The sequence below is a fragment of the Coregonus clupeaformis genome, unplaced genomic scaffold (assembly GCF_020615455.1).
Source record: "Coregonus clupeaformis isolate EN_2021a unplaced genomic scaffold, ASM2061545v1 scaf1164, whole genome shotgun sequence".
Classification (NCBI taxonomy): domain Eukaryota; kingdom Metazoa; phylum Chordata; class Actinopteri; order Salmoniformes; family Salmonidae; genus Coregonus; species Coregonus clupeaformis.
In genome coordinates this window covers 39,425-65,000 of record NW_025534618.1, presented here as the reverse complement: position 1 = coordinate 65,000, position 25,576 = coordinate 39,425, and the positions used below count along the sequence as shown (strand labels likewise).

The 25,576-nt window shown below is 52.0% G+C and overlaps 1 protein-coding gene across 1 annotated transcript in view; it reads left to right on the top strand.

Annotated features, from left to right (window-relative positions):
• The window catches only part of LOC123486348 (probable JmjC domain-containing histone demethylation protein 2C), a 77,962-nt gene extending 53,202 nt beyond the window's left edge, over window positions 1-24,760 (top strand). Inside the window, exon 2 of the mRNA XM_045217645.1 lies at window positions 21,741-24,760. Coding sequence (XP_045073580.1) covers window positions 21,741-22,022 — 282 coding nt within the window. The 3' untranslated portion in view covers window positions 22,023-24,760. The remainder of the gene's footprint in view (window positions 1-21,740) is intronic.
• Window positions 24,761-25,576: the final 816 nt, after the last annotated feature.

Below are 25,576 nucleotides of genomic sequence, written 5' to 3'. Positions count from 1 at the left end.
CTCAGCTCGTTACCTGTATAAAAGACACCTGGGAGCCAGAAGTCTTTCTGATTGAGAGGGGGTCAAATACTTATTTCCCTCATTTAAAATGCAAATCAATTTATAACATTTTTGACATGCGTTTTTCTGGATTATTTTGTTGTTATTCTGTCTCTCACTGTTCAAATAAACCTACCATTAAAATTATAGACTGATAATTTCTTTGTCAGTGGGCAAACGTACACAATCAGCAGGGGATCAAATACTTTTTTCCCTCACTGTATATACTGAACAACAACACGACCCTCTGTCAGACCCGTTGTGTAGGCTGGAGCCTGTATATACTGAACAGCAACAAACGACCCTCTGTCAGACCCGTTGTGTAGGCTGGAGCCTGTATATACTGAACAGCAACAAACGACCCTCCGTCAGATCCGTTGTGTAGGCTGGGGCCTGTATATACTGAACAACGATAGAAAGGATTTGACTGAGTTACAGTTCATAGAAGGAAATCAGTCAATTGAAATACATTCATTAGGCCCACCCACTTGCCAGCCAATCAGAATTAGTTTTTCCCCCCACAAAAGGGCTTTATTACAGACAGAAATACTCCCCAGCTGTTTATTCAGCTTCTTGATATGCCACACCTGTCAGGTGGATGGATTATCTTGGCAAAGGACAAATGCTCACTAACAGGGATGTAAACAAATTTGTGCACAACATTTAAGAGAAATCTGCTTTTTGTGCCTATGGGACATTTCTGGGATTTTTTCTTCTTCTTCCAACTCATGAAACATGGGACCAACACATTACATGTTGCGTTTTATATTTTTGTTCAGTGTAGCTACATGTTGGCTACTAGAGTCCTTCCCTGTTACATTTATCTCTATGGAAATGAACAGTACGGCAGTGTGACTAAACGAAGAAGCTGAGCAGTGTCATTAGGTGTGTCTGAAATAACATCCTCCTATTCCAGGGCTCTACTGCGCCACCATTTTACTCGCATATTCCGCTAAATATTTTGCTGTGTGCCTAGAAAAAGTAAGGATTCTAGTTTTAATATCTCATATTTGTCATTGTGCTCCTATATTCCTTTGTGTGCTCCTATATTCCTTTGTGTGCTCCTATATTCCTTTGTGTGCTCCTATATTCCTTTGTGTGCTCCTATATTCCTTTGTGTGCTCCTATATTCCTTTGTGTGCTCCTATATTCCTTTGTGTGCTCCTATATTCCTTTGTGTGCTCCTACATTTTCCAACTCATGCCCACACGTGTTCCTTGTAAAAAATAAAGTCAGCATAGAGCTCTGGATTCCCTGTATAGTGTACTAGAAGGTTCCATTTCACAAGCAGTCATAGTGAAATCCCAGATAATCAGCCTCATTCCCAGTCAGCTAGCTCATCTTGGCGTTCATCCTGATTGATCTCTTCATGTTAAAGACCACATCCTCTGCACTGAGCAGATCTATTAACCACATCCTCTTCAACTCTCTCTATAGACCAGCAATATGCTCCTCCACAAGACAGCTAGTTCAATATGCTCCACGAGACAGCTAGTTCAATATGCTCCTCCACAAGACAGCTAGTTCAATATGCTCCTCCACAAGACAGCTAGTTCAATATGCTCCTCCACGAGACAGCTAGTTCAATATGCTCCTCCACAAGACAGCTAGTTCAATATGCTCCTCCACGAGACAGCTAGTTCAATATGCTCCACGAGACAGCTAGTTCAATATGCTCCACGAGACAGCTAGTTCAATATGCTCCTCCACAAGACAGCTAGTTCAATATGCTCCTCCACAAGACAGCTAGTTCAATATGCTCCTCCACGAGACAGCTAGTTCAATATGCTCCTCCACAAGACAGCTAGTTCAATATGCTCCTCCACGAGACAGCTAGTTCAATATGCTCCACGAGACAGCTAGTTCAATATGCTCCACGAGACAGCTAGTTCAATATGCTCCTCCACAAGACAGCTAGTTCAATATGCTCCTCCACGAGACAGCTAGTTCAATATGCTCCACGAGACAGCTAGTTAAATATGCTCCACGAGACAGCTAGTTCAATATGCTCCTCCACAAGACAGCTAGTTCAATATGCTCCTCCACGAGACAGCTAGTTCAATATGCTCCACGGCTAGTTCAATATGCTCCTCCACAAGACAGCTAGTTCAATATGCTACTCAGTGCAGACTGAGTAGCCAGGTGTTAACCAGGGCTGTGTCCCAGCTGTTCCGGTGCAGACTGAGTAGCCAGGTGTTAACCAGGGCTGTGTCCCAGCTGTTCCGGTGCAGACTGAGTAGCCAGGTGTTAACCAGGGCTGTGTCCCAGCTGTTCCGGTGCAGACTGAGTAGCCAGGTGTTAACCAGGGCTGTGTCCAGCTGTTCCGGTGCAGACTGAGTAGCCAGGTGTTAACCAGGGCTATGTCCCAGCTGTTCCGGTGCAGACTGAGTAGCCAGGTGTTAACCAGGGCTGTGTCCCAGCTGTTCCGGTGCAGACTGAGTAGCCAGGTGTTAACCAGGGCTGTGTCCCAGCTGTTCCGGTGCAGACTGAGTAGCCAGGTGTTAACCAGGGCTGTGTCCCAGCTGTTCCGGTGCAGACTGAGTAGCCAGGTGTTAACCAGGGCTGTGTCCCAGCTGTTCCGGTGCAGACTGAGTAGCCAGGTGTTAACCAGGGCTGTGTCCCAGCTGTTCCGGTGCAGACTGAGTAGCCAGGTGTTAACCAGGGCTATGTCCCAGCTGTTCCGGTGCAGACTGAGTAGCCAGGTGTTAACCAGGGCTGTGTCCCAGCTGTTCCGGTGCAGACTGAGTAGCCAGGTGTTAACCAGGGCTGTGTCCCAGCTGTTCCGGTGCAGACTGAGTAGCCAGGTGTTAACCAGGGCTGTGTCCCAGCTGTTCCGGTGCAGACTGAGTAGCCAGGTGTTAACCAGGGCTGTGTCCCAGCTGTTCCGGTGCAGACTGAGTAGCCAGGTGTTAACCAGGGCTGTGTCCCAGCTGTTCCGGTGCAGACTGAGTAGCCAGGTGTTAACCAGGGCTGTGTCCCAGCTGTTCCGGTGCAGACTGAGTAGCCAGGTGTTAACCAGGGCTGTGTCCCAGCTGTTCCGGTGCAGACTGAGTAGCCAGGTGTTAACCAGGGCTGTGTCCCAGCTGTTCCGGTGCAGACTGAGTAGCCAGGTGTTAACCAGGGCTGTGTCCCAGCTGTTCCGGTGCAGACTGAGTAGCCAGGTGTTAACCAGGGCTGTGTCCCAGCTGTTCCGGTGCAGACTGAGTAGCCAGGTGTTAACCAGGGCTGTGTCCCAGCTGTTCCGGTGCAGACTGAGTAGCCAGGTGTTAACCAGGGCTGTGTCCCAGCTGTTCCGGTGCAGACTGAGTAGCCAGGTGTTAACCAGGGCTGTGTCCCAGCTGTTCCGGTGCAGACTGAGTAGCCAGGTGTTAACCAGGGCTGTGTCCCAGCTGTTCCGGTGCAGACTGAGTAGCCAGGTGTTAACCAGGGCTGTGTCCCAGCTGTTCCGGTGCAGACTGAGTAGCCAGGTGTTAACCAGGGCTGTGTCCCAGCTGTTCCGGTGCAGACTGAGTAGCCAGGTGTTAACCAGGGCTGTGTCCCAGCTGTTCCGGTGCAGACTGAGTAGCCAGGTGTTAACCAGGGCTGTGTCCCAGCTGTTCCGGTGCAGACTGAGTAGCCAGGTGTTAACCAGGGCTGTGTCCCAGCTGTTCCGGTGCAGACTGAGTAGCCAGGTGTTAACCAGGGCTGTGTCCCAGCTGTTCCGGTGCAGACTGAGTAGCCAGGTGTTAACCAGGGCTGTGTCCCAGCTGTTCCGGTGCAGACTGAGTAGCCAGGTGTTAACCAGGGCTGTGTCCCAGCTGTTCCGGTGCAGACTGAGTAGCCAGGTGTTAACCAGGGCTGTGTCCCAGCTGTTCCGGTGCAGACTGAGTAGCCAGGTGTTAACCAGGGCTGTGTCCCAGCTGTTCCGGTGCAGACTGAGTAGCCAGGTGTTAACCAGGGCTGTGTCCCAGCTGTTCCGGTGCAGACTGAGTAGCCAGGTGTTAACCAGGGCTGTGTCCCAGCTGTTCCGGTGCAGACTGAGTAGCCAGGTGTTAACCAGGGCTGTGTCCCAGCTGTTCCGGTGCAGACTGAGTAGCCAGGTGTTAACCAGGGCTGTGTCCCAGCTGTTCCGGTGCAGACTGAGTAGCCAGGTGTTAACCAGGGCTGTGTCCCAGCTGTTCCGGTGCAGACTGAGTAGCCAGGTGTTAACCAGGGCTGTGTCCCAGCTGTTCCGGTGCAGACTGAGTAGCCAGGTGTTAACCAGGGCTGTGTCCCAGCTGTTCCGGTGCAGACTGAGTAGCCAGGTGTTAACCAGGGCTGTGTCCCAGCTGTTCCGGTGCAGACTGAGTAGCCAGGTGTTAACCAGGGCTGTGTCCCAGCTGTTCCGGTGCAGACTGAGTAGCCAGGTGTTAACCAGGGCTGTGTCCCAGCTGTTCCGGTGCAGACTGAGTAGCCAGGTGTTAACCAGGGCTGTGTCCCAGCTGTTCCGGTGCAGACTGAGTAGCCAGGTGTTAACCAGGGCTGTGTCCCAGCTGTTCCGGTGCAGACTGAGTAGCCAGGTGTTAACCAGGGCTGTGTCCCAGCTGTTCCGGTGCAGACTGAGTAGCCAGGTGTTAACCAGGGCTGTGTCCCAGCTGTTCCGGTGCAGACTGAGTAGCCAGGTGTTAACCAGGGCTGTGTCCCAGCTGTTCCGGTGCAGACTGAGTAGCCAGGTGTTAACCAGGGCTGTGTCCCAGCTGTTCCGGTGCAGACTGAGTAGCCAGGTGTTAACCAGGGCTGTGTCCCAGCTGTTCCGGTGCAGACTGAGTAGCCAGGTGTTAACCAGGGCTGTGTCCCAGCTGTTCCGGTGCAGACTGAGTAGCCAGGTGTTAACCAGGGCTGTGTCCCAGCTGTTCCGGTGCAGACTGAGTAGCCAGGTGTTAACCAGGGCTGTGTCCCAGCTGTTCCGGTGCAGACTGAGTAGCCAGGTGTTAACCAGGGCTGTGTCCCAGCTGTTCCGGTGCAGACTGAGTAGCCAGGTGTTAACCAGGGCTGTGTCCCAGCTGTTCCGGTGCAGACTGAGTAGCCAGGTGTTAACCAGGGCTGTGTCCCAGCTGTTCCGGTGCAGACTGAGTAGCCAGGTGTTAACCAGGGCTGTGTCCCAGCTGTTCCGGTGCAGACTGAGTAGCCAGGTGTTAACCAGGGCTGTGTCCCAGCTGTTCCGGTGCAGACTGAGTAGCCAGGTGTTAACCAGGGCTGTGTCCCAGCTGTTCCGGTGCAGACTGAGTAGCCAGGTGTTAACCAGGGCTGTGTCCCAGCTGTTCCGGTGCAGACTGAGTAGCCAGGTGTTAACCAGGGCTGTGTCCCAGCTGTTCCGGTGCAGACTGAGTAGCCAGGTGTTAACCAGGGCTGTGTCCCAGCTGTTCCGGTGCAGACTGAGTAGCCAGGTGTTAACCAGGGCTGTGTCCCAGCTGTTCCGGTGCAGACTGAGTAGCCAGGTGTTAACCAGGGCTGTGTCCCAGCTGTTCCGGTGCAGACTGAGTAGCCAGGTGTTAACCAGGGCTGTGTCCCAGCTGTTCCGGTGCAGACTGAGTAGCCAGGTGTTAACCAGGGCTGTGTCCCAGCTGTTCCGGTGCAGACTGAGTAGCCAGGTGTTAACCAGGGCTGTGTCCCAGCTGTTCCGGTGCAGACTGAGTAGCCAGGTGTTAACCAGGGCTGTGTCCCAGCTGTTCCGGTGCAGACTGAGTAGCCAGGTGTTAACCAGGGCTGTGTCCCAGCTGTTCCGGTGCAGACTGAGTAGCCAGGTGTTAACCAGGGCTGTGTCCCAGCTGTTCCGGTGCAGACTGAGTAGCCAGGTGTTAACCAGGGCTGTGTCCCAGCTGTTCCGGTGCAGACTGAGTAGCCAGGTGTTAACCAGGGCTGTGTCCCAGCTGTTCCGGTGCAGACTGAGTAGCCAGGTGTTAACCAGGGCTGTGTCCCAGCTGTTCCGGTGCAGACTGAGTAGCCAGGTGTTAACCAGGGCTGTGTCCCAGCTGTTCCGGTGCAGACTGAGTAGCCAGGTGTTAACCAGGGCTGTGTCCCAGCTGTTCCGGTGCAGACTGAGTAGCCAGGTGTTAACCAGGGCTGTGTCCCAGCTGTTCCGGTGCAGACTGAGTAGCCAGGTGTTAACCAGGGCTGTGTCCCAGCTGTTCCGGTGCAGACTGAGTAGCCAGGTGTTAACCAGGGCTGTGTCCCAGCTGTTCCGGTGCAGACTGAGTAGCCAGGTGTTAACCAGGGCTGTGTCCCAGCTGTTCCGGTGCAGACTGAGTAGCCAGGTGTTAACCAGGGCTGTGTCCCAGCTGTTCCGGTGCAGACTGAGTAGCCAGGTGTTAACCAGGGCTGTGTCCCAGCTGTTCCGGTGCAGACTGAGTAGCCAGGTGTTAACCAGGGCTGTGTCCCAGCTGTTCCGGTGCAGACTGAGTAGCCAGGTGTTAACCAGGGCTGTGTCCCAGCTGTTCCGGTGCAGACTGAGTAGCCAGGTGTTAACCAGGGCTGTGTCCCAGCTGTTCCGGTGCAGACTGAGTAGCCAGGTGTTAACCAGGGCTGTGTCCCAGCTGTTCCGGTGCAGACTGAGTAGCCAGGTGTTAACCAGGGCTGTGTCCCAGCTGTTCCGGTGCAGACTGAGTAGCCAGGTGTTAACCAGGGCTGTGTCCCAGCTGTTCCGGTGCAGACTGAGAAGCCAGGTGTTAACCAGGGCTGTGTCCCAGCTGTTCCGGTGCAGACTGAGTAGCCAGGTGTTAACCAGGGCTGTGTCCCAGCTGTTCCGGTGCAGACTGAGTAGCCAGGTGTTAACCAGGGCTGTGTCCCAGCTGTTCCGGTGCAGACTGAGTAGCCAGGTGTTAACCAGGGCTGTGTCCCAGCTGTTCCGGTGCTGACTGAGTAGCCAGGTGTTAACCAGGGCTGTGTCCCAGCTGTTCCGGTGCAGACTGAGTAGCCAGGTGTTAACCAGGGCTGTGTCCCAGCTGTTCCGGTGCAGACTGAGTAGCCAGGTGTTAACCAGGGCTGTGTCCCAGCTGTTCCGGGTGCTGACTGAGTAGCCAGGTGTTAACCAGGGCTGTGTCCCAGCTGTTCCGGTGCAGACTGAGTAGCCAGGTGTTAACCAGGGCTGTGTCCCAGCTGTTCCGGTGCTGACTGAGTAGCCAGGTGTTAACCAGGGCTGTGTCCCAGCTGTTCCGGTGCAGACTGAGTAGCCAGGTGTTAACCAGGGCTGTGTCCCAGCTGTTCCGGTGCAGACTGAGTAGCCAGGTGTTAACCAGGGCTGTGTCCCAGCTGTTCCAGTGCAGACTGAGTAGCCAGGTGTTAACCAGGGCTGTGTCCCAGCTGTTCCGGTGCAGACTGAGTAGCCAGGTGTTAACCAGGGCTGTGTCCCAGATGGCTCCCTATTCCATATATAGTGCATTACTTTAGACCAGGGCCCATAGGGAATGTGTGTGTGTGAGAGAGAGAGAGAGAGACATGTCTGTAACGCGGTCTAGCCAGTCAGTCCACTGCTGCCAGAGTTGTAATCATTCTGAGAGACTGTCTGCCATGTCACTTATTTCTTCAGCATGTTGAACCAGCGCTATCAATCTGAAGCCCATATCGCTGCCCATATCGCTGCAAAGAATCCATAAGTATTGGAGTAGCAGGGATAAACTGAAGCTCTGTTTGTCGACCAAATACCACAAGGATTTCAAAGCTACTAGTTTGTTTAAAAAATAATAATGACATTTTGTTGATCTTTGAAAGTCTCTTTTTCGAATCCTTCATTGGAGAGAGGCTAGTTTTGAGAGCGAGAGACGGGTGTGTTCTGTTAACCTGATGAATATTGTCACTCTGTCAGGGTCCTCTATGGAGGGTCATCCTGCCCCTGTCTATCCATAGATTGGGCTGGTGGTTGTTAGTGAGCACACTGAAAGGGCAGGGTGAAATCCACAGTCACTGAGTCAACAGCCAGTCTTGTCTTCAGTGTACAGGCGCTGCTGCTGTCCCTTCACCCAGTCATCTGGCCCCGTCTGTCTACTGCTGCAGGTCACTCACACTCACCCAGTCATCTGGCCCCGTCTGTCTACTGCTGCAGGTCACTCACACTCACCCAGTCATCTGGCCCCGTCTGTCTACTGCTGCAGGTCACTCACACTCACCCAGTCATCTGGCCCCGTCTGTCTACTGCTGCAGGTCACTCACACTCACCCAGTCATCTGGCCCCGTCTGTCTACTGCTGCAGGTCACTCACACTCACCCAGTCATCTGGCCCCGTCTGTCTACTGCTGCAGGTCACTCACACTCACCCAGTCATCTGGCCCCGTCTGTCTACTGCTGCAGGTCACTCACACTCACCCAGTCATCTGGCCCCGTCTGTCTACTGCTGCAGGTCACTCACACTCACCCAGTCATCTGGCCCCGTCTGTCTACTGCTGCAGGTCACTCACACTCACCCAGTCATCTGGCCCCGTCTGTCTACTGCTGCAGGTCACTCACACTCACCCAGTCATCTGGCCCCGTCTGTCTACTGCTGCAGGTCACTCACACTCACCCAGTCATCTGGCCCCGTCTGTCTACTGCTGCAGGTCACTCACACTCACCCAGTCATCTGGCCCCGTCACCCAGTCATCTGGCCCCGTCTGTCTACTGCTGCAGGTCACTCACACTCATTCTGTCAGCTGGGTCGGGGGTGGGGGGCGTCTCTCAGCCAGCTAGCTCAGAGAGGAAAGATGACAGTCTATAAAGTAAATAGTTCAACCGGGTTAATGGTTCTTCTTTACTTTGAATCATAACGATCAGTCTTTAGGAACACAGCTACTTCGGTGCTGCATGCATGGTGTTACTTGTGAGTGTTTTTAAAAGCCTGTGGTGTGTGTGTACTATGTGGAGGGCATGGGGAGGGAAGGAGGATAGTCCTGTGGTCTTGGTGTTTCCTGTGCTCTGACTGGGAACCGGGAGTGCAGCTAGCCTGTGGTCTTGGTGTTTCCTGTGCTCTGACTGGGAACCGGGAGTGCAGCTAGTCTGTGGTCTTGGTGTTTCCTGTGCTCTGACTGGGAACCGGGAGTGCAGCTAGCCTGTGGTCTTGGTGTTTCCTGTGCTCTGACTGGGAACCGGGAGTGCAGCTAGCCTGTGGTCTTGGTGTTTCCTGTGCTCTGACTGGGAACCGGGAGTGCAGCTAGCCTGTGGTCTTGGTGTTTCCTGTGCTCTGACTGGGAACAGGGAGTGCAGCTAGCCTGTGGTCTTGGTGTTTCCTGTGCTCTGACTGGGAGTACAGCTAGCCTGTGGTCTTGGTGTTTCCTGTGCTCTGACTGGGAACCGGGAGTGCAGCTAGCCTGTGGTCTTGGTGTTTCCTGTGCTCTGACTGGGAACCGGGAGTACAGCTAGTCTGTGGTCTTGGTGTTTCCTGTGCTCTGACTGGGAACCGGGAGTACAGCTAGTCTGTGGTCTTGGTGTTTCCTGTGCTCTGACTGGGAACCGGGAGTGCAGCTAGCCTGTGGTCTTGGTGTTTCCTGTGCTCTGACTGGGAACCGGGAGTGCAGCTAGCCTGTGGTCTTGGTGTTTCCTGTGCTCTGACTGGGAACCGGGAGTGCAGCTAGCCTGTGGTCTTGGTGTTTCCTGTGCTCTGACTGGGAACAGGGAGTGCAGCTAGCCTGTGGTCTTGGTGTTTCCTGTGCTCTGACTGGGAACCGGGAGTGCAGCTAGCCTGTGGTCTTGGTGTTTCCTGTGCTCTGACTGGGAACCGGGAGTGCAGCTAGCCTGTGGTCTTGGTGTTTCCTGTGCTCTGACTGGGAACCGGGAGTGCAGCTAGCCTGTGGTCTTGGTGTTTCCTGTGCTCTGACTGGGAACCGGGAGTGCAGCTAGCCTGTGGTCTTGGTGTTTCCTGTGCTCTGACTGGGAACCGGAGTGCAGCTAGCCTGTGGTCTTGGTGTTTCCTGTGCTCTGACTGGGAACCGGGAGTGCAGCTAGCCTGTGGTCTTGGTGTTTCCTGTGCTCTGACTGGGAACCGGGAGTGCAGCTAGCCTGTGGTCTTGGTGTTTCCTGTGCTCTGACTGGGAACCGGGAGTGCAGCTAGCCTGTGGTCTTGGTGTTTCTTGTGCTCTGACTGGGAACCGGGAGTGCAGCTAGCCTGTGGTCTTGGTGTTTCCTGTGCTCTGACTGGGAACCGGGAGTGCAGCTAGCCTGTGGTCTTGGTGTTTCCTGTGCTCTGACTGGGAACCGGGAGTGCAGCTAGCCTGTGGTCTTGGTGTTTCCTGTGCTCTGACTGGGAACCGGGAGTGCAGCTAGCCTGTGGTCTTGGTGTTTCCTGTGCTCTGACTGGGAACCGGGAGTGCAGCTAGCCTGTGGTCTTGGTGTTTCCTGTGCTCTGACTGGGAACCGGGAGTGCAGCTAGCCTGTGGTCTTGGTGTTTCCTGTGCTCTGACTGGGAACCGGGAGTGCAGCTAGCCTGTGGTCTTGGTGTTTCCTGTGCTCTGACTGGGAACCGGGAGTGCAGCTAGCCTGTGGTCTTGGTGTTTCCTGTGCTCTGACTGGGAACCGGGAGTGCAGCTAGCCTGTGGTCTTGGTGTTTCCTGTGCTCTGACTGGGAACCGGGAGTGCAGCTAGCCTGTGGTCTTGGTGTTTCCTGTGCTCTGACTGGGAACCGGGAGTGCAGCTAGCCTGTGGTCTTGGTGTTTCCTGTGCTCTGACTGGGAACCGGGAGTGCAGCTAGCCTGTGGTCTTGGTGTTTCCTGTGCTCTGACTGGGAACCGGGAGTGCAGCTAGCCTGTGGTCTTGGTGTTTCCTGTGCTCTGACTGGGAACCGGGAGTGCAGCTAGCCTGTGGTCTTGGTGTTTCCTGTGCTCTGACTGGGAACCGGGAGTGCAGCTAGCCTGTGGTCTTGGTGTTTCCTGTGCTCTGACTGGGAACAGGGAGTGCAGCTAGCCTGTGGTCTTGGTGTTTCCTGTGCTCTGACTGGGAACCGGGAGTGCAGCTAGCCTGTGGTCTTGGTGTTTCCTGTGCTCTGACTGGGAACCGGGAGTGCAGCTAGCCTCGCTGGGATAAAGGAACCCTTTTAGTGGTGCAGCCTGGATGCCTGCAGTTCACTCAAACTCAATAAATCAGATTAGTTCTGTGTCTTGAATGGCAACCTAATCCCTATATAGTGCACTACTTTTAACCAGGCCCCTCATTCTCTCCCTAATAAGCCCTGGTCAAAAGTAGTGCACTAAAATAGGGAGTAGGGTGCCATTTGGGAAACAGGTTAGATTTGGGCATGAGGACAGGGCTTACAGCAGGGCTTACGGCAGGGCCATAGTAACGGCTATTATTCATGTTCACAACCAACACAACGTTGTCTGTGGCTAATACAGTCTGCTTTAATCAGCTGTGGCTTATACAGGCTGCTTTAATCAGCTGTGGGGTCAGCTCTCATCTCTCTACGGTGTCACATTGATGGCTTTATTAAGGGGCTTCTCTATTTGGAAATCCCCCTAGTCTCTCGCTCCCTCTGTCTCGCTCGCGCTTTCTTTCTCTCGCTCTCTCTCCCTCCTTGTCTCTGTCTGTCTCTCTGTCTGTCTGTCTGTCTGTGAGTGGATCTCATGAATGTTGGGCCCTGGCCGGCTTTTTCCCTCTTCTCACTCTCCCTCCATTCTTCTCTCGCTCTGTCTTTCCCTCCATTTCTCTCTCTCCCCCTTCACCGTCTCTCACAGGTGCACGTGAGTTGAATTAGAGTGGGGGGCTTGTGTGTGTGTGTGTGAGATCATTAATACCAGGGGCTAGAGAGCCCTGTATGGAGCTGCTGCTATCTGGATCATTAATACCAGGGGTTAGAGAGCCCTGTATGGAGCTGCTGCTATCTGGATCATTAATACCAGGGGTTAGAGAGCCCTGTATGGAGCTGCTGCTATCTGGATCATTAATACCAGGGGTTAGAGAGCCCTGTATGGAGCTGCTGCTATCTGGATCATTAATACCAGGGGTTAGAGAGCCCTGTATGGAGCTGCTGCTATCTGGATCATTAATACCAGGGGTTAGAGAGCCCTGTATGGAGCTGCTGCTATCTGGATCATTAATACCAGGGGTTAGAGAGCCCTGTATGGAGCTGCTGCTATCTGGATCATTAATACCAGGGGTTAGAGAGCCCTGTATGGAGCTGCTGCTATCTGGATCATTAATACCAGGGGTTAGAGAGCCCTGTATGGAGCTGCTGCTATCTGGATCATTAATACCAGGGGTTAGAGAGCCCTGTATGGAGCTGCTGCTATCTGGATCATTAATACCAGGGGTTAGAGAGCCCTGTATGGAGCTGCTGCTATCTGGATCATTAACACCAGGGGTTAGAGAGCCCTGTATGGAGCTGCTGCTATCTGGATCATTAATACCAGGGGTTAGAGAGCCCTGTATGGAGCTGCTGCTATCTGGATCATTAACACCAGGGGTTAGAGAGCCCTGTATGGAGCTGCTGCTATCTGGATCATTAACACCAGGGGTTAGAGAGCCCTGTATGGAGCTGCTGCTATCTGGATCATTAATACCAGGGGTTAGAGAGCCCTGTATGGAGCTGCTGCTATCTGGATCATTAACACCAGGGGTTAGAGAGCCCTGTATGGAGCTGCTGCTATCTGGATCATTAATACCAGGGGTTAGAGAGCCCTGTATGGAGCTGCTGCTATCTGGATCATTAATACCAGGGGTTAGAGAGCCCTGTATGGAGCTGCTGCTATCTGGATCATTAATACCAGGGGTTAGAGAGCCCTGTATGGAGCTGCTGCTATCTGGATCATTAATACCAGGGGCTAGAGAGCCCTGTATGGAGCTGCTGCTATCTGGATCATTAATACCAGGGGCTAGAGAGCCCTGTATGGAGCTGCTGCTATCTGGATCATTAATACCAGGGGCTAGAGAGCCCTGTATGGAGCTGCTGCTATCTGGATCATTAATACCAGGGGCTAGAGCCCTGTATGGAGCTGCTGCTATCTGGATCATTAATACCAGGGGTCTAGAGAGCCCTGTATGGAGCTGCTGCTATCTGGATCATTAATACCAGGGGCTAGAGAGCCCTGTATGGAGCTGCTGCTATCTGGATCATTAATACCAGGGGCTAGAGAGCCCTGTATGGAGCTGCTGCTATCTGGATCATTAATACCAGGGGTTAGAGAGCCCTGTATGGAGCTGCTGCTATCTGGATCATTAATACCAGGGGTTAGAGAGCCCTGTATGGAGCTGCTGCTATCTGGATCATTAATACCAGGGGCTAGAGAGCCCTGTATGGAGCTGCTGCTATCTGGATCATTAATACCAGGGGTTAGAGAGCCCTGTATGGAGCTGCTGCTATCTGGATCATTAATACCAGGGGTTAGAGAGCCCTGTATGGAGCTGCTGCTATCTGGATCATTAATACCAGGGGTTAGAGAGCCCTGTATGGAGCTGCTGCTATCTGGATCATTAATACCAGGGGCTAGAGAGCCCTGTATGGAGCTGCTGCTATCTGGATCATTAATACCAGGGGCTAGAGAGCCCTGTATGGAGCTGCTGCTATCTGGATCATTAATACCAGGGGTTAGAGAGCCCTGTATGGAGCTGCTGCTATCTGGATCATTAATACCAGGGGTTAGAGAGCCCTGTATGGAGCTGCTGCTATCTGGATCATTAATACCAGGGGTTAGAGAGCCCTGTATGGAGCTGCTGCTATCTGGATCATTAATACCAGGGGTTAGAGAGCCCTGTATGGAGCTGCTGCTATCTGGATCATTAATACCAGGGGTTAGAGAGCCCTGTATGGAGCTGCTGCTATCTGGATCATTAATACCAGGGGGCTAGAGAGCCCTGTATGGAGCTGCTGCTATCTGGATCATTAATACCAGGGGTTAGAGAGCCCTGTATGGAGCTGCTGCTATCTGGATCATTAATACCAGGGGTTAGAGAGCCCTGTATGGAGCTGCTGCTATCTGGATCATTAATACCAGGGGTTAGAGAGCCCTGTATGGAGCTGCTGCTATCTGGATCATTAATACCAGGGGTTAGAGAGCCCTGTATGGAGCTGCTGCTATCTGGATCATTAATACCAGGGGCTAGAGAGCCCTGTATGGAGCTGCTGCTATCTGGATCATTAATACCAGGGGTTAGAGAGCCCTGTATGGAGCTGCTGCTATCTGGATCATTAATACCAGGGGCTAGAGAGCCCTGTATGGAGCTGCTGCTATCTGGATCATTAATACCAGGGGTTAGAGAGCCCTGTATGGAGCTGCTGCTATCTGGATCATTAATACCAGGGGTTAGAGAGCCCTGTATGGAGCTGCTGCTATCTGGATCATTAATACCAGGGGTTAGAGAGCCCTGTATGGAGCTGCTGCTATCTGGATCATTAATACCAGGGGTTAGAGAGCCCTGTATGGAGCTGCTGCTATCTGGATCATTAATACCAGGGGTTAGAGAGCCCTGTATGGAGCTGCTGCTATCTGGATCATTAATACCAGGGGTTAGAGAGCCCTGTATGGAGCTGCTGCTATCTGGATCATTAATACCAGGGGTTAGAGAGCCCTGTATGGAGCTGCTGCTATCTGGATCATTAATACCAGGGGTTAGAGAGCCCTGTATGGAGCTGCTGCTATCTGGATCATTAATACCAGGGGTAGAGAGCCCTGTATGGAGCTGCTGCTATCTGGATCATTATACCAGGGGTTAGAGAGCCCTGTATGGAGCTGCTGCTATCTGGATCATTAATACCAGGGGTTAGAGAGCCCTGTATGGAGCTGCTGCTATCTGGATCATTAATACCAGGGGCTAGAGAGCCCTGTATGGAGCTGCTGCTATCTGGATCATTAATACCAGGGGTTAGAGAGCCCTGTATGGAGCTGCTGCTATCTGGATCATTAATACCAGGGGTTAGAGAGCCCTGTGTGAGCTGCTGCTATCTGGATCATTAATACCAGGGGTTAGAGAGCCCTGTATGGAGCTGCTGCTATCTGGATCATTAATACCAGGGGTTAGAGAGCCCTGTATGGAGCTGCTGCTATCTGGATCATTAATACCAGGGGTTAGAGAGCCCTTTATGGAGCTGCTGCTATCTGGATCATTAATACCAGGGGTTGAGAGCCCTGTATGGAGCTGCTGCTATCTGGATCATTAATACCAGGGGAGAGAGCCCTGTATGGAGCTGCTGCTATCTGGATCATTAATACCAGGGTTAGAGAGCCCTGTATGGAGCTGCTGCTATCTGGATCATTAATACCAGGGGTTAGAGAGCCCTGTATGGAGCTGCTGCTATCTGGATCATTAATACCAGGGGCTAGAGAGCCCTGTATGGAGCTGCTGCTATCTGGATCATTAATACCAGGGGGTTAGAGAGCCCTGTATGGAGCTGCTGCTATCTGGATCATTAATACCAGGGGTTAGAGAGCCCTGTATGGAGCTGCTGCTATCTGGATCATTAATACCAGGGGTTAGAGAGCCCTGTATGGAGCTGCTGCTATCTGGATCATTAATACCAGGGGTTAGAGAGCCCTGTATGGAGCTGCTGCTATCTGGATCATTAATACCAGGGGTTAGAGAGCCCTGTATGGAGCTAAAGTAAAATTAAAGAGCAGAAGTAAAATAAAATAACAGTAGGGAGGCTATATACAAGGGGTACCGGTACAGAGTCAATGTGCGGGGGCACCGGTTAGTCAAGGTAATTGAGGTAATATGTAGGTAATATGTAGGTAGAGTTAAAATGACTATGCATAGATAATTAACAGAGTAGCAGCAGCGTAAAAGAGGGGGTGGGGGGGCAGTGCAAATAGTCCGGGTAGCCATGATTAGCTGTTCAGGAGTCTTATGGCTTGGGGGTAGAAGCTGTTGAGAAGTCTTTTGGACCTAGACTTGGCGCTCCGGTACCGCTTGCAGTGCAGTAGCAGAGAGAACAGTCTATGACTAGGGTGGCTGGAGTCAATGGTAATTTTTAGGGCCTTCCTCTGACACAGCCTGGTATAGAGGTCCTGGATAGCAGGAAGCTTGGCCCCAGTGCATACATATTCCCCCTGACCTGCTCTCTGCTGCCTCTGTATGTGTGTCTCTCTGCTTTGGGCTCTCTACCTCTGTGTCGTTCTTTCTCCCTGCCTCTGCCACCCTGTCTCCGCCTCTGCCTCCCTGTCTCCGCCTCTGCCTCCCTGTCTCCGCCTCTGCCTCCCTGTCTCCGCCTCTGCCTCCCTGTCTCCGCCTCTGCCTCCCTGTCTCCGCCTCTGCCTCCCTGTCTCCGCCTCTGTCTCCGCCTCTGTCTCTCTGTCTCCGCCTCTGTCTTCCTGTCTCCGCCTCTGCCTTCCTGTCTCCGCCTCTGCCTTCCTGTCTCCGCCTCTGCCTCCCTGTCTCCGCCTCTGTCTCTCTGCTCCGCCTCTGTCTCACTGTCTCCGCCTCTGCCTCCCTGCCTCCGCCTCTGCCTCCCTGCCTCTGTCTCCCTGTCTCCGCCTCTGCCTCTGTCTCCCTGTCTCCGCCTCTGTCTCCCTGTCTCCGCCTCTGTCTCACTGTCTCCGCCTCTGCCTCCCTGCCTCCGCCCCTGCCTCCGCCCCTGCCTCCGCCTCTGCCTCCCTGCCTCCGCCCCTGCCTCCGCCCCTGCCTCTGCCTCTGCCTCCCTGCCTCTGCCTCTGTCTCCCTGTCTCTGCCTCTGTCTCCCTGTCTCTGCCTCTGTCTCCCTGTCTCTGCCTCTGTCTCCCTGTCTCTGCCTCTGTCTCCCTGTCTCTGCCTCTGTCTCCCTGTCTCTGCCTCCAGCTCCCTGTCTCCGCCTCTGCCTCCCTGTCTCCGCCTCTGCCTCCCTGTCTCCGCCTCTGCCTCCCTGTCTCCGCCTCTGCCTCCCTGTCTCCGCCTCTGCCTCCCTGTCTCCGCCTCTGTCGCTCTGTCTCCGCCTCTGTCTCTCTGTCTCCGCCTCTGTCTCTCTGTCTCCGCCTCTGCCTCCCTGTCTCAGCCTCTGCCTCCCTGTCTCCGCCTCTGTCTCTCTCTGTCTCCGCCTCTGTCTCTCTGTCTCCGCCTCTGTCTCACTGTCTCCGCCTCTGCCTTCCTGTCTCCGCCTCTGCCTTCCTGTCTCCGCCTCTGCCTTCCTGTCTCCGCCTCTGCCTCACTGTCTCCGCCTCTGTCTCACTGTCTCCGCCTCTGCCTCCCTGCCTCCGCCTCTGCCTCCCTGCCTCTGTCTCCCTGTCTCCGCCTCTGCCTCTGTCTCCCTGCCTCCGCCTCTGTCTCACTGTCTCCGCCTCTGCCTCCCTGCCTCCGCCTCTGCCTCCCTGCCTCCGCCTCTGCCTCCCTGCCTCCGCCTCTGCCTCCCTGTCTCCGCCTCTGCCTCCGCCTCTGTCTCTCTGCCTCTGTCTCACTGTCTCTGCCTCTCTCTCCCTGTCTCTGCCTCTGTCTCACTGTCTCTGCCTCTGTCTCACTGTCTCTGCCTCTGTCTCACTGTCTCTGCCTCTGTCTCCCTGTCTCTGCCTCTGTCTCACTGTCTCTGCCTCTGTCTCCCTGTCTCTGCCTCTGTCTCCCTGTCTCTGCCTCTGTCTCACTGTCTCTGCCTCTGTCTCCCTGTCTCTGCCTCTGTCTCCCTGTCTCCGCCTCCCTGCCTCCGCCTCTGCCTCCCTGCCTCTGTCTCCCTGCCTCTGTCTCCCTGTCTCTGCCTCTGCCTCCCTGTCTCTGCCTCTGTCTCCCTGTCTCTGCCTCTGTCTCCCTGTCTCTGCCTCTGTCTCACTGTCTCTGCCTCTGTCTCACTGTCTCTGCCTCTGCCTCCCTGTCTCTGCCTCTGTCTCACTGTCTCTGCCTCTGTCTCCCTGTCTCTGCCTCTGTCTCCCTGTCTCTGCCTCTGTCTCCCTGTCTCTGCCTCTGTCTCCCTGTCTCTGCCTCTGTCTCCCTGTCTCTGCCTCTGTCTCCCTGTCTCTGCCTCTGTCTCACTGTCTCTGCCTCTGTCTCCCTGTCTCTGCCTCTGTCTCACTGTCTCTGCCTCTGTCTCCCTGTCTCTGCCTCTGTCTCCCTGTCTCCGCCTCCCTGTCTCTGCCTCTGTCTCCCTGTCTCCGCCTCCCTGTCTCCGCCTCTGGCTCCCTGTCTCAGCCTCTGCCTCCCTGTCTCCCCCTCTCTCTGTCTCTCTGCCTCTGTCTCTCTGCCTCTGTTTATCTGCCTCTACTTTTGCCTCTGTCTATGCCTCAGTCTCTGTGTCTCTGTCCTGTATACTGTACAATTTTTATGAACTGAATTTTTCGTGCCTCATGAGAAAGCAGAGGGAAACAGTATATCTACTGGTAAAAAAAATATTTTGAGCAAGGGGAAGGGACGCTGGTCGAGGAGAGGAGAGGGGGGAGAGGAGAGGAGAGGGGGGAGAGGAGAGGAGAGGGGGGAGAGGAGAGGAGATGGGGGAGAGGAGAGGGGGGTGAGGGGGGAGAGGAGAGGAGGAGAGAGGAGAGGAGGGGAGAGAGTGAGAATAAACACCCTCTGATCCCTCCAGTGATGGAAGAGGGAGGGGCCTGAGCTGTACTGGCAGGGTGTGGGGAGGGAGGGAGGGAGGGAGGGAGGGAGGGACCTGAGCTGTACTGGCAGGGTGTGGGTAGGGAGGGAGGGAGGGAGGGAGGGACCACAGTGTGCCATCACAGCAGCAAGATTTGTGACCTGTTGCCACAAGAAAAGGGCAACCAGTGAAGAACAAACACCATTGTAAATACAACCCATGTTTATGTTGATTTATTTTCCCTATTTGCACATCGTTACAACACTGTATATAGACATAATGACATATTAAATGTCTCTATACCTTTGAAACTTTTGTGAGTAATGTTTACTGTTCATTTTTGATTGTTTTATTTGACTTTTGTTTATCTAATTCACTTGCTTTGGCAATGTAAACATATGTTTCCCATGCCAATAAAGCCCATTGAGGGAGGGCGAGAGCACGAGAGGGTGGGAGGGGGATGGTGTTGACGCTACAGCTGACTCTCAATGCTCCTGTCAGGCTGGCCCTCTGTCAGCGCCGTGTTGCTGTGAGCAACCAAGTCGGTAGACTGACTTAGTGCTGGTTATTTATAATCTCATCTGATTACATAGTACCTGGCTTGACTGCGTCAAACCCAGAGAAGCTAGAAATAGAGGTTGCTGAAGCCAGGGCCTTTTAACTAGTGGCTCAATACGAGCCGTGGACAGCATGCCTCGGGGTAGCATGGCCTGTTGCCATTATGCTGGTCGGGGTCACAGAAGGTCAAACACATTGATCATAGCAGTTATTTAAAGTTGGACATTTAGGCCTGTTTTTTGTTTTGATGTTAACTTGTACCAAACAGTACTTTATTTAACAGTGATTGTGTTGCATACCTGTCTGTCCCAGAGGGTTAGAACAGTGATTGTATTGCATGCCTGTCTGTCCCAGAGGGTTAGAACAGTGATTGTTGCCTGTCTGTCTCAGAGGGTTAGAACAGTGATTGTTGCCTGTCTGTCTCAGAGGGTTAGAACAGTGATTGTTGCCTGTCTGTCTCAGAGGGTTAGAACAGTGATTGTTGCCTGTCTGTCCCGAGTTAGACTATTGTTGCCTGTCTGTCTCAGAGGGTTAGAACAGTGATTGTTGCCTGTCTGTCTCAGAGGGTTAGAACAGTGATTGTTGCCTGTCTGTCCCAGAGGGTTAGAACAGTGATTGTTGCCGGTCTGTCTCAGAGGGTTAGAACAGTTCAATTGCAGAGATGTAAACAGTCTTATCTGATGGTCAGAGTCGCAAAGTGAAAATAACTTTTGATCTGTACTGTTTACCATCACATTAATCATTACAGTTAGCTCTGGCACAGGGGATCATATTTAGCTGGTCCAGTTGGGCAGAATTGATGTCATCCTTAACTTGCCTAACTGTTTGTAAATTGTTGCCTTGCTGTGTCTTTCCGTCTTTGGCCGTTTAAATGAGATCTTAAAGGGGTGATACTTGGGGATTTTTATCTACTTCCCCAGAGTCTGATGAATTCATGGATACCATTTTTATGTCTCTGCATCCAGTATGAAGGAAGTTAGAGGTAGTTTCACGAGCCAACGCTAACTAGCGTTAGCGCAATGACTGGAAGTGTATGGTACTACTATCATGCTAGCAGTTACTATAGACTTTCAGTAATTTCGCTAACACTAGTTAGCAACTTCCTTCAAACTGCACGCAGACATATAAATGGTATCCACAAGTTCATCTGACTCTGGGGAAGTAGATAAAGGGCTTCATTGCCAAAATCCTGAAGTGTCCCTTTAAGTCATATCTACTTAGTTGTATTGAAAGCTAGAGATGACATTTATAGACTTGATTTTATCCTCTTTTCAGTAGACAAATGTCAACACTATCTCAAACTGTCAATCTACCCCCTCTCTCCTCTCTATGTATACCCATGAACTCACCCCCTCTCTCCTCTCTATGTATACTCATGAACTCACCCCCTCTCTCCTCTCTATGTATACCCATGAACTCACCCCCTCTCTCCTCTCTATGTATACCCATGAACTCACCCCCTCTCTCCTCTCTATGTATACCCATGAACTCACCCCCCTCTCTCCTCTCTATGTATACCCATGAACTCACCCCCCTCTCTCCTCTCTATGTATACCCATGAACTCACCCCCCTCTCTCCTCTCTATGTATACCCATGAACTCACCCCCCTCTCTCCTCTCTATGTATACCCATGAACTCACCCCCCTCTCTCCTCTCTATGTATACCCATGAACTCACCCCCCTCTCTCCTCTCTATGTATACCCATGAACTCACCCCCCTCTCTCCTCTCTATGTATACCCATGAACTCACCCCCTCTCTCCTCTCTATGTATACCCATGAACTCACCCCCCTCTCTCCTCTCTATGTATACCCATGAACTCACCCCCTCTCTCCTCTCTATGTATACCCATGAACTCACCCCCTCTCTCCTCTCTATGTATACCCATGAACTCACCCCCTCTCTCCTCTCTATGTATACCCATGAACTCACCCCCTCTCTCCTCTCTATGTATACCCATGAACTCACCCCCCTCTCTCCTCTCTATGTATACCCATGAACTCACCCCCTCTCTCCTCTCTATGTATACCCATGAACTCACCCCCTCTCTCCTCTCTATGTATACCCATGAACTCACCCCCCTCTCTCCTCTCTATGTATACCCATGAACTCACCCCCTCTCTCCTCTCTATGTATACCCATGAACTCACCCCCCTCTCTCCTCTCTATGTATACCCATGAACTCACCCCCCTCTCTCCTCTCTATGTATACCCATGAACTCCCCCCCTCTCTCCTCTCTGTATACCCATGAACTCACCCCCTCTCTCCTCTCTATGTATACCCATGAACTCACCCCCTCTCTCCTCTCTATGTATACCCATGAACTCACCCCCTCTCTCCTCTCTATGTATACCCATGAACTCACCCCCCTCTCTCCTCTCTATGTATACCCATGAACTCACCCCCTCTCTCCTCTCTATGTATACCCATGAACTCACCCCCCTCTCTCCTCTCTATGTATACCCATGAACTCACCCCCCTCTCTCCTCTCTATGTATACCCATGAACTCACCCCCCCTCTCTCCTCTCTATGTATACCCATGAACTCACCCCCCTCTCTCCTCTCTATGTATACCCATGAACTCACCCCCTCTCTCCTCTCTATGTATACCCATGAACTCACCCCCCCTCTCTCCTCTCTATGTATACCCATGAACTCACCCCCTCTCTCCTCTCTATGTATACCCATGAACTCACCCCCCCTCTCTCCTCTCTATGTATACCCATGAACTCACCCTCTCTCTCCTCTCTCGTCCCAGGTGTACGTGGAGTTTGATGATCTGGAGTGGGAGAAGCGTGAGTGGGTGAAAGTGTATGAGGACTTCCAGGTGTTCCTGCTGGAGCAGCAGCTGGTTTGGGCCAAGAGGAGAGAGAGCTCCCTGATAGAGCAGCAGCTGGCGTGGGCCAAGAGGAGAGAGAGCTCCCTGCTGGGGGAGAACCACCAGGGGACTAAAGACAAGCACATCCAGTGGCCCGCTCTGGTGAGTTCTGATCCATCTATCTTCCATAGTGCTGTATCTCCCTGGACTCAGACCATCTGATGTTAGTGTAGCTCTCTGCTCTCTCTGTATTGTTCTCAGCAGTCTCTCCATTACCTAGACCCACTCATAGGATTACAATGATTACAATGATTCTACATCTGTGGTGTGGTACATAGGATTAGAATGATTATATTTCTATGGTGTGGTACATAGGATTAGAATGATTTATATTTCTGTGGTGTGGTACATATGATTAGAATGATTATATGTCTATGTTGTGGTACATAGGATTAGAATGATTTATATTTCTGTGGTGTGGTATTTAGGATTAGAATGATTTATATTTCTGTGGTGTGGTACATATGATTAGAATGATTATATGTCTATGTTGTGGTACATAGGATTAGAATGATTTATATTTCTGTGGTGTGGTATTTAGGATTAGAATGATTTATATTTCTGTGGTGTGGTATTTAGGATTAGAATGATTCTATTTTGTGTGGTGTGGTCTGGTACATATGATTATAATGATTATATTTCTATGGTGTGGTCTGGTACATATGATTATAATGATTCTATTTCTATGGTGTGGTCTGGTACAGCTGTGGCTGTGGCTTCTTCACAAAAGACCAGAAGACGCTTCTGCCAAACGAGGTGGGGGGTGTCTTGTTGAGCAGCTAGTAAAGTCATAGAGGGGGGTGTCTTGTTGAGAAGCTAGTAAAGTGATAGAGGGGGGTGTCTTGTTGAGCAGTTAGTAAAGTGATAGAGGGGGGTGTCTTGCTTAGCAGCTAGTAAAGTGATAGAGGGGTGTGTCTTGTTGAGCAGTTAGTAAAGTGATAGAGGGGGGTGTCTTGCATAGCAGCTAGTAAAGTGATAGAGGGGGGTGTCTTGTTGAGCAGTTAGTAAAGTGATAGAGGGGGGTGTCTTGCATAGCAGCTAGTAAAGTGATAGAGGGGGGTGTCTTGTTGAGCAGCTAGTAAAGTGATAGAGGGGGGTGTCTTGTTGAGAAGCTAGTAAAGTGATAGAGGGGGGTGTCTTGTTGAGGAGCTAGTAAAGTGATAGAGGGGTGTGTGTTGTTGAGAAGCTAGTAAAGTGATAGAGGGGGGTGTCTTGCTTAGCAGCTAGTAAAGTGATAGAGGGGGGTGTCTTGTTGAGAAGCTAGTAAAGTGATAGAGGGGGGTGTCTTGTTGAGAAGCTAGTAAAGTGATAGAGGGGGGTGTCTTGCTTCGCAGCTAGTAAAGTGATAGAGGGGGGTGTCTTGCTTAGCAGCTAGTAAAGTGATAGAGGGGGGTGTCTTGTTGAGAAGCTAGTAAAGTGATAGAGGGGGTGTCTTGTTGAGAAGCTAGTAAAGTGATAGAGGGGGGTGTCTTGTTGAGAAGCTAGTAAAGTGATAGAGGGGGGTGTCTTGTTGAGAAGCTAGTAAAGTGATAGAGGGGGGTGTTTTGTTGAGAAGCTAGTAAAGTGATAGAGGGGGGTGTCTTGTTGAGAAGCTAGTAAAGTCATAGAGGGGGGTGTCTTGTTGAGAAGCTATTAAAGTGATAGAGGGGGGTGTCTTGTTGAGCAGCTAGTAGAGTGATAATAGGGGGGTGTCTTGCTTAGCAGCTAGTAAAGTGATAGAGGGGGGTGTCTTGTTGAGAAGCTAGTAAAGTGATAGAGGGGGGTGTCTTGCTTAGCAGCTAGTAAAGTGATAGAGGGGGGTGCCTTGTTGAGAAGCTAGTAAAGTGATAGAGGGGGGTGTCTTGTTGAGCAGCTAGTAGAGTGATAGAGGGGGGTGTCTTGCTTAGCAGCTAGTAAAGTGATAGAGGGGGGTGTCTTGTTGAGAAGCTAGTAAAGTGATAGAGGGGGGTGTCTTGCTTAGCAGCTAGTAAAGTGATAGAGGGGGGTGTCTTGTTGAGGAGCTAGTAAAGTGATAGAGGGGGGTGTCTTGTGCTAGTAAAGTGATAGAGGGGGGTGTCTTGTTGAGAAGCTAGTAAAGTGGTAGAGGGGGGTTTCTTGTTGAGCAGCTAGTAAAGTGATAGAGGTGGGTTTCTTGTTGAGCAGCTAGTAAAGTGATAGAGGGGGGTGTCTTGTGCTAGTAAAGTGATAGAGGGGGGTGTCTTGTTGAGAAGCTAGTAAAGTGGTAGAGGGGAGTTTCTTGTTGAGCAGCTAGTAAAGTGATAGAGGGGGGTGTCTTGTTGAGGAGCTAGTAAAGTGATAGAGGGGGGTGTCTTGTGCTAGTAAAGTGATAGAGGGGGGTGTCTTGTTGAGAAGTTAGTAAAGTGGTAGAGGGGGGTTTCTTGTTGAGCAGCTAGTAAAGTGATAGAGGGGGGTGTCTTGTTGAGAAGTTAGTAAAGTGGTAGAGGGGGGTTTCTTGTTGAGCAGCTAGTAAAGTGATAGAGGTGGGTTTCTTGTTGAGCAGCTAGTAAAGCGATAGAGGGGGGTGCCTTGTTGAGGAGCTAGTAAAGTGATAGAGGGGGGTGTCTTGTTGAGAAGCTAGTAAAGTGATAGAGGGGGGTGTGACTGACACCAGCTCAACCACGTGTGTCTCTGTTTTCCTCACTGCCGCCTCCAGAAGACTAGACATGTTTACCGGTGGTGTGTGTGAGGCCCCATTCTGAGAGTGTTGCAGTGTGTGGTGTTGCTGGGGGGATGTGGATATCTCTGTGTTGTGATTATGTAAGAGACACAGACAGGCAGCAGCAGCACAGATGGCTCAGAGCTGACAGATAAGAGTTCAGAGAGACTGAGAGACCCTGCACAACCGAGACATCAAAGCATATAGAACCTTCTGTCTGTCCCTCCCTCGATCCCTCCCTCCCTCGATCCCTCCCTCCCTCCCTCCCTCCCTCCCTCCCCTGTCAGTAACCCTCCGTGAGCCTCGCTGTCTCTTTCCCTCTGTCTTTCCCTCGCGCTCTCTTTCAATTCAATTCAATTTAAGGGCTTTATTGGAATGGGAAACGTATGTTAAAGTTGCCAAAGCAAGTGAAGTAGAGAGTAAACAAAAGTGAAATAAACAGAAGTTCCAAAAGAATAAAGACATTTCAAATGTCATATTATGTATATATACAGTGTTGTAACAATGTGCAAATAGTTAAAGTACAAATTGGAAAATAAATCAACATAAACTTGGGTTGTATTTACAATGGTGTTTGTTCTTCACTGGTTGCCCTTTTCTTCTGGCAACAGGTCACAAATCTTGCAGCTGTGATGGCACACTGTGGTTTGCTGCTGTGATGGCACACTGTGGTTTGCTGCTGTGATGGCACACCGTGGTTTGCTGCTGTGATGGCACACTGTGGTTTGCTGCTGTGATGGCACACTGGTTTGCTGCTGTGATGACACACTGTGGTTTGCTGCTGTGATGACACACTGTGGTTTGCTGCTGTGATGACACACTGTGGTTTGCTGCTGTGATGACACACTGTGGTTTGCTGCTGTGATGGCACACTGTGGTTTGCTGCTGTAATGGCGCACCGTGGTTTGCTGCTGTGATGGCACACTGTGGTTTGCTACTGTGATGGCACACTGTGGTTTGCTGCTGTGATGGCACACTGTGGTTTGCTGCTGTGATGGCACACTGTGGTTTGCTGCTGTAATGGCGCACCGTGGTTTGCTGCTGTGATGGCACACTGTGG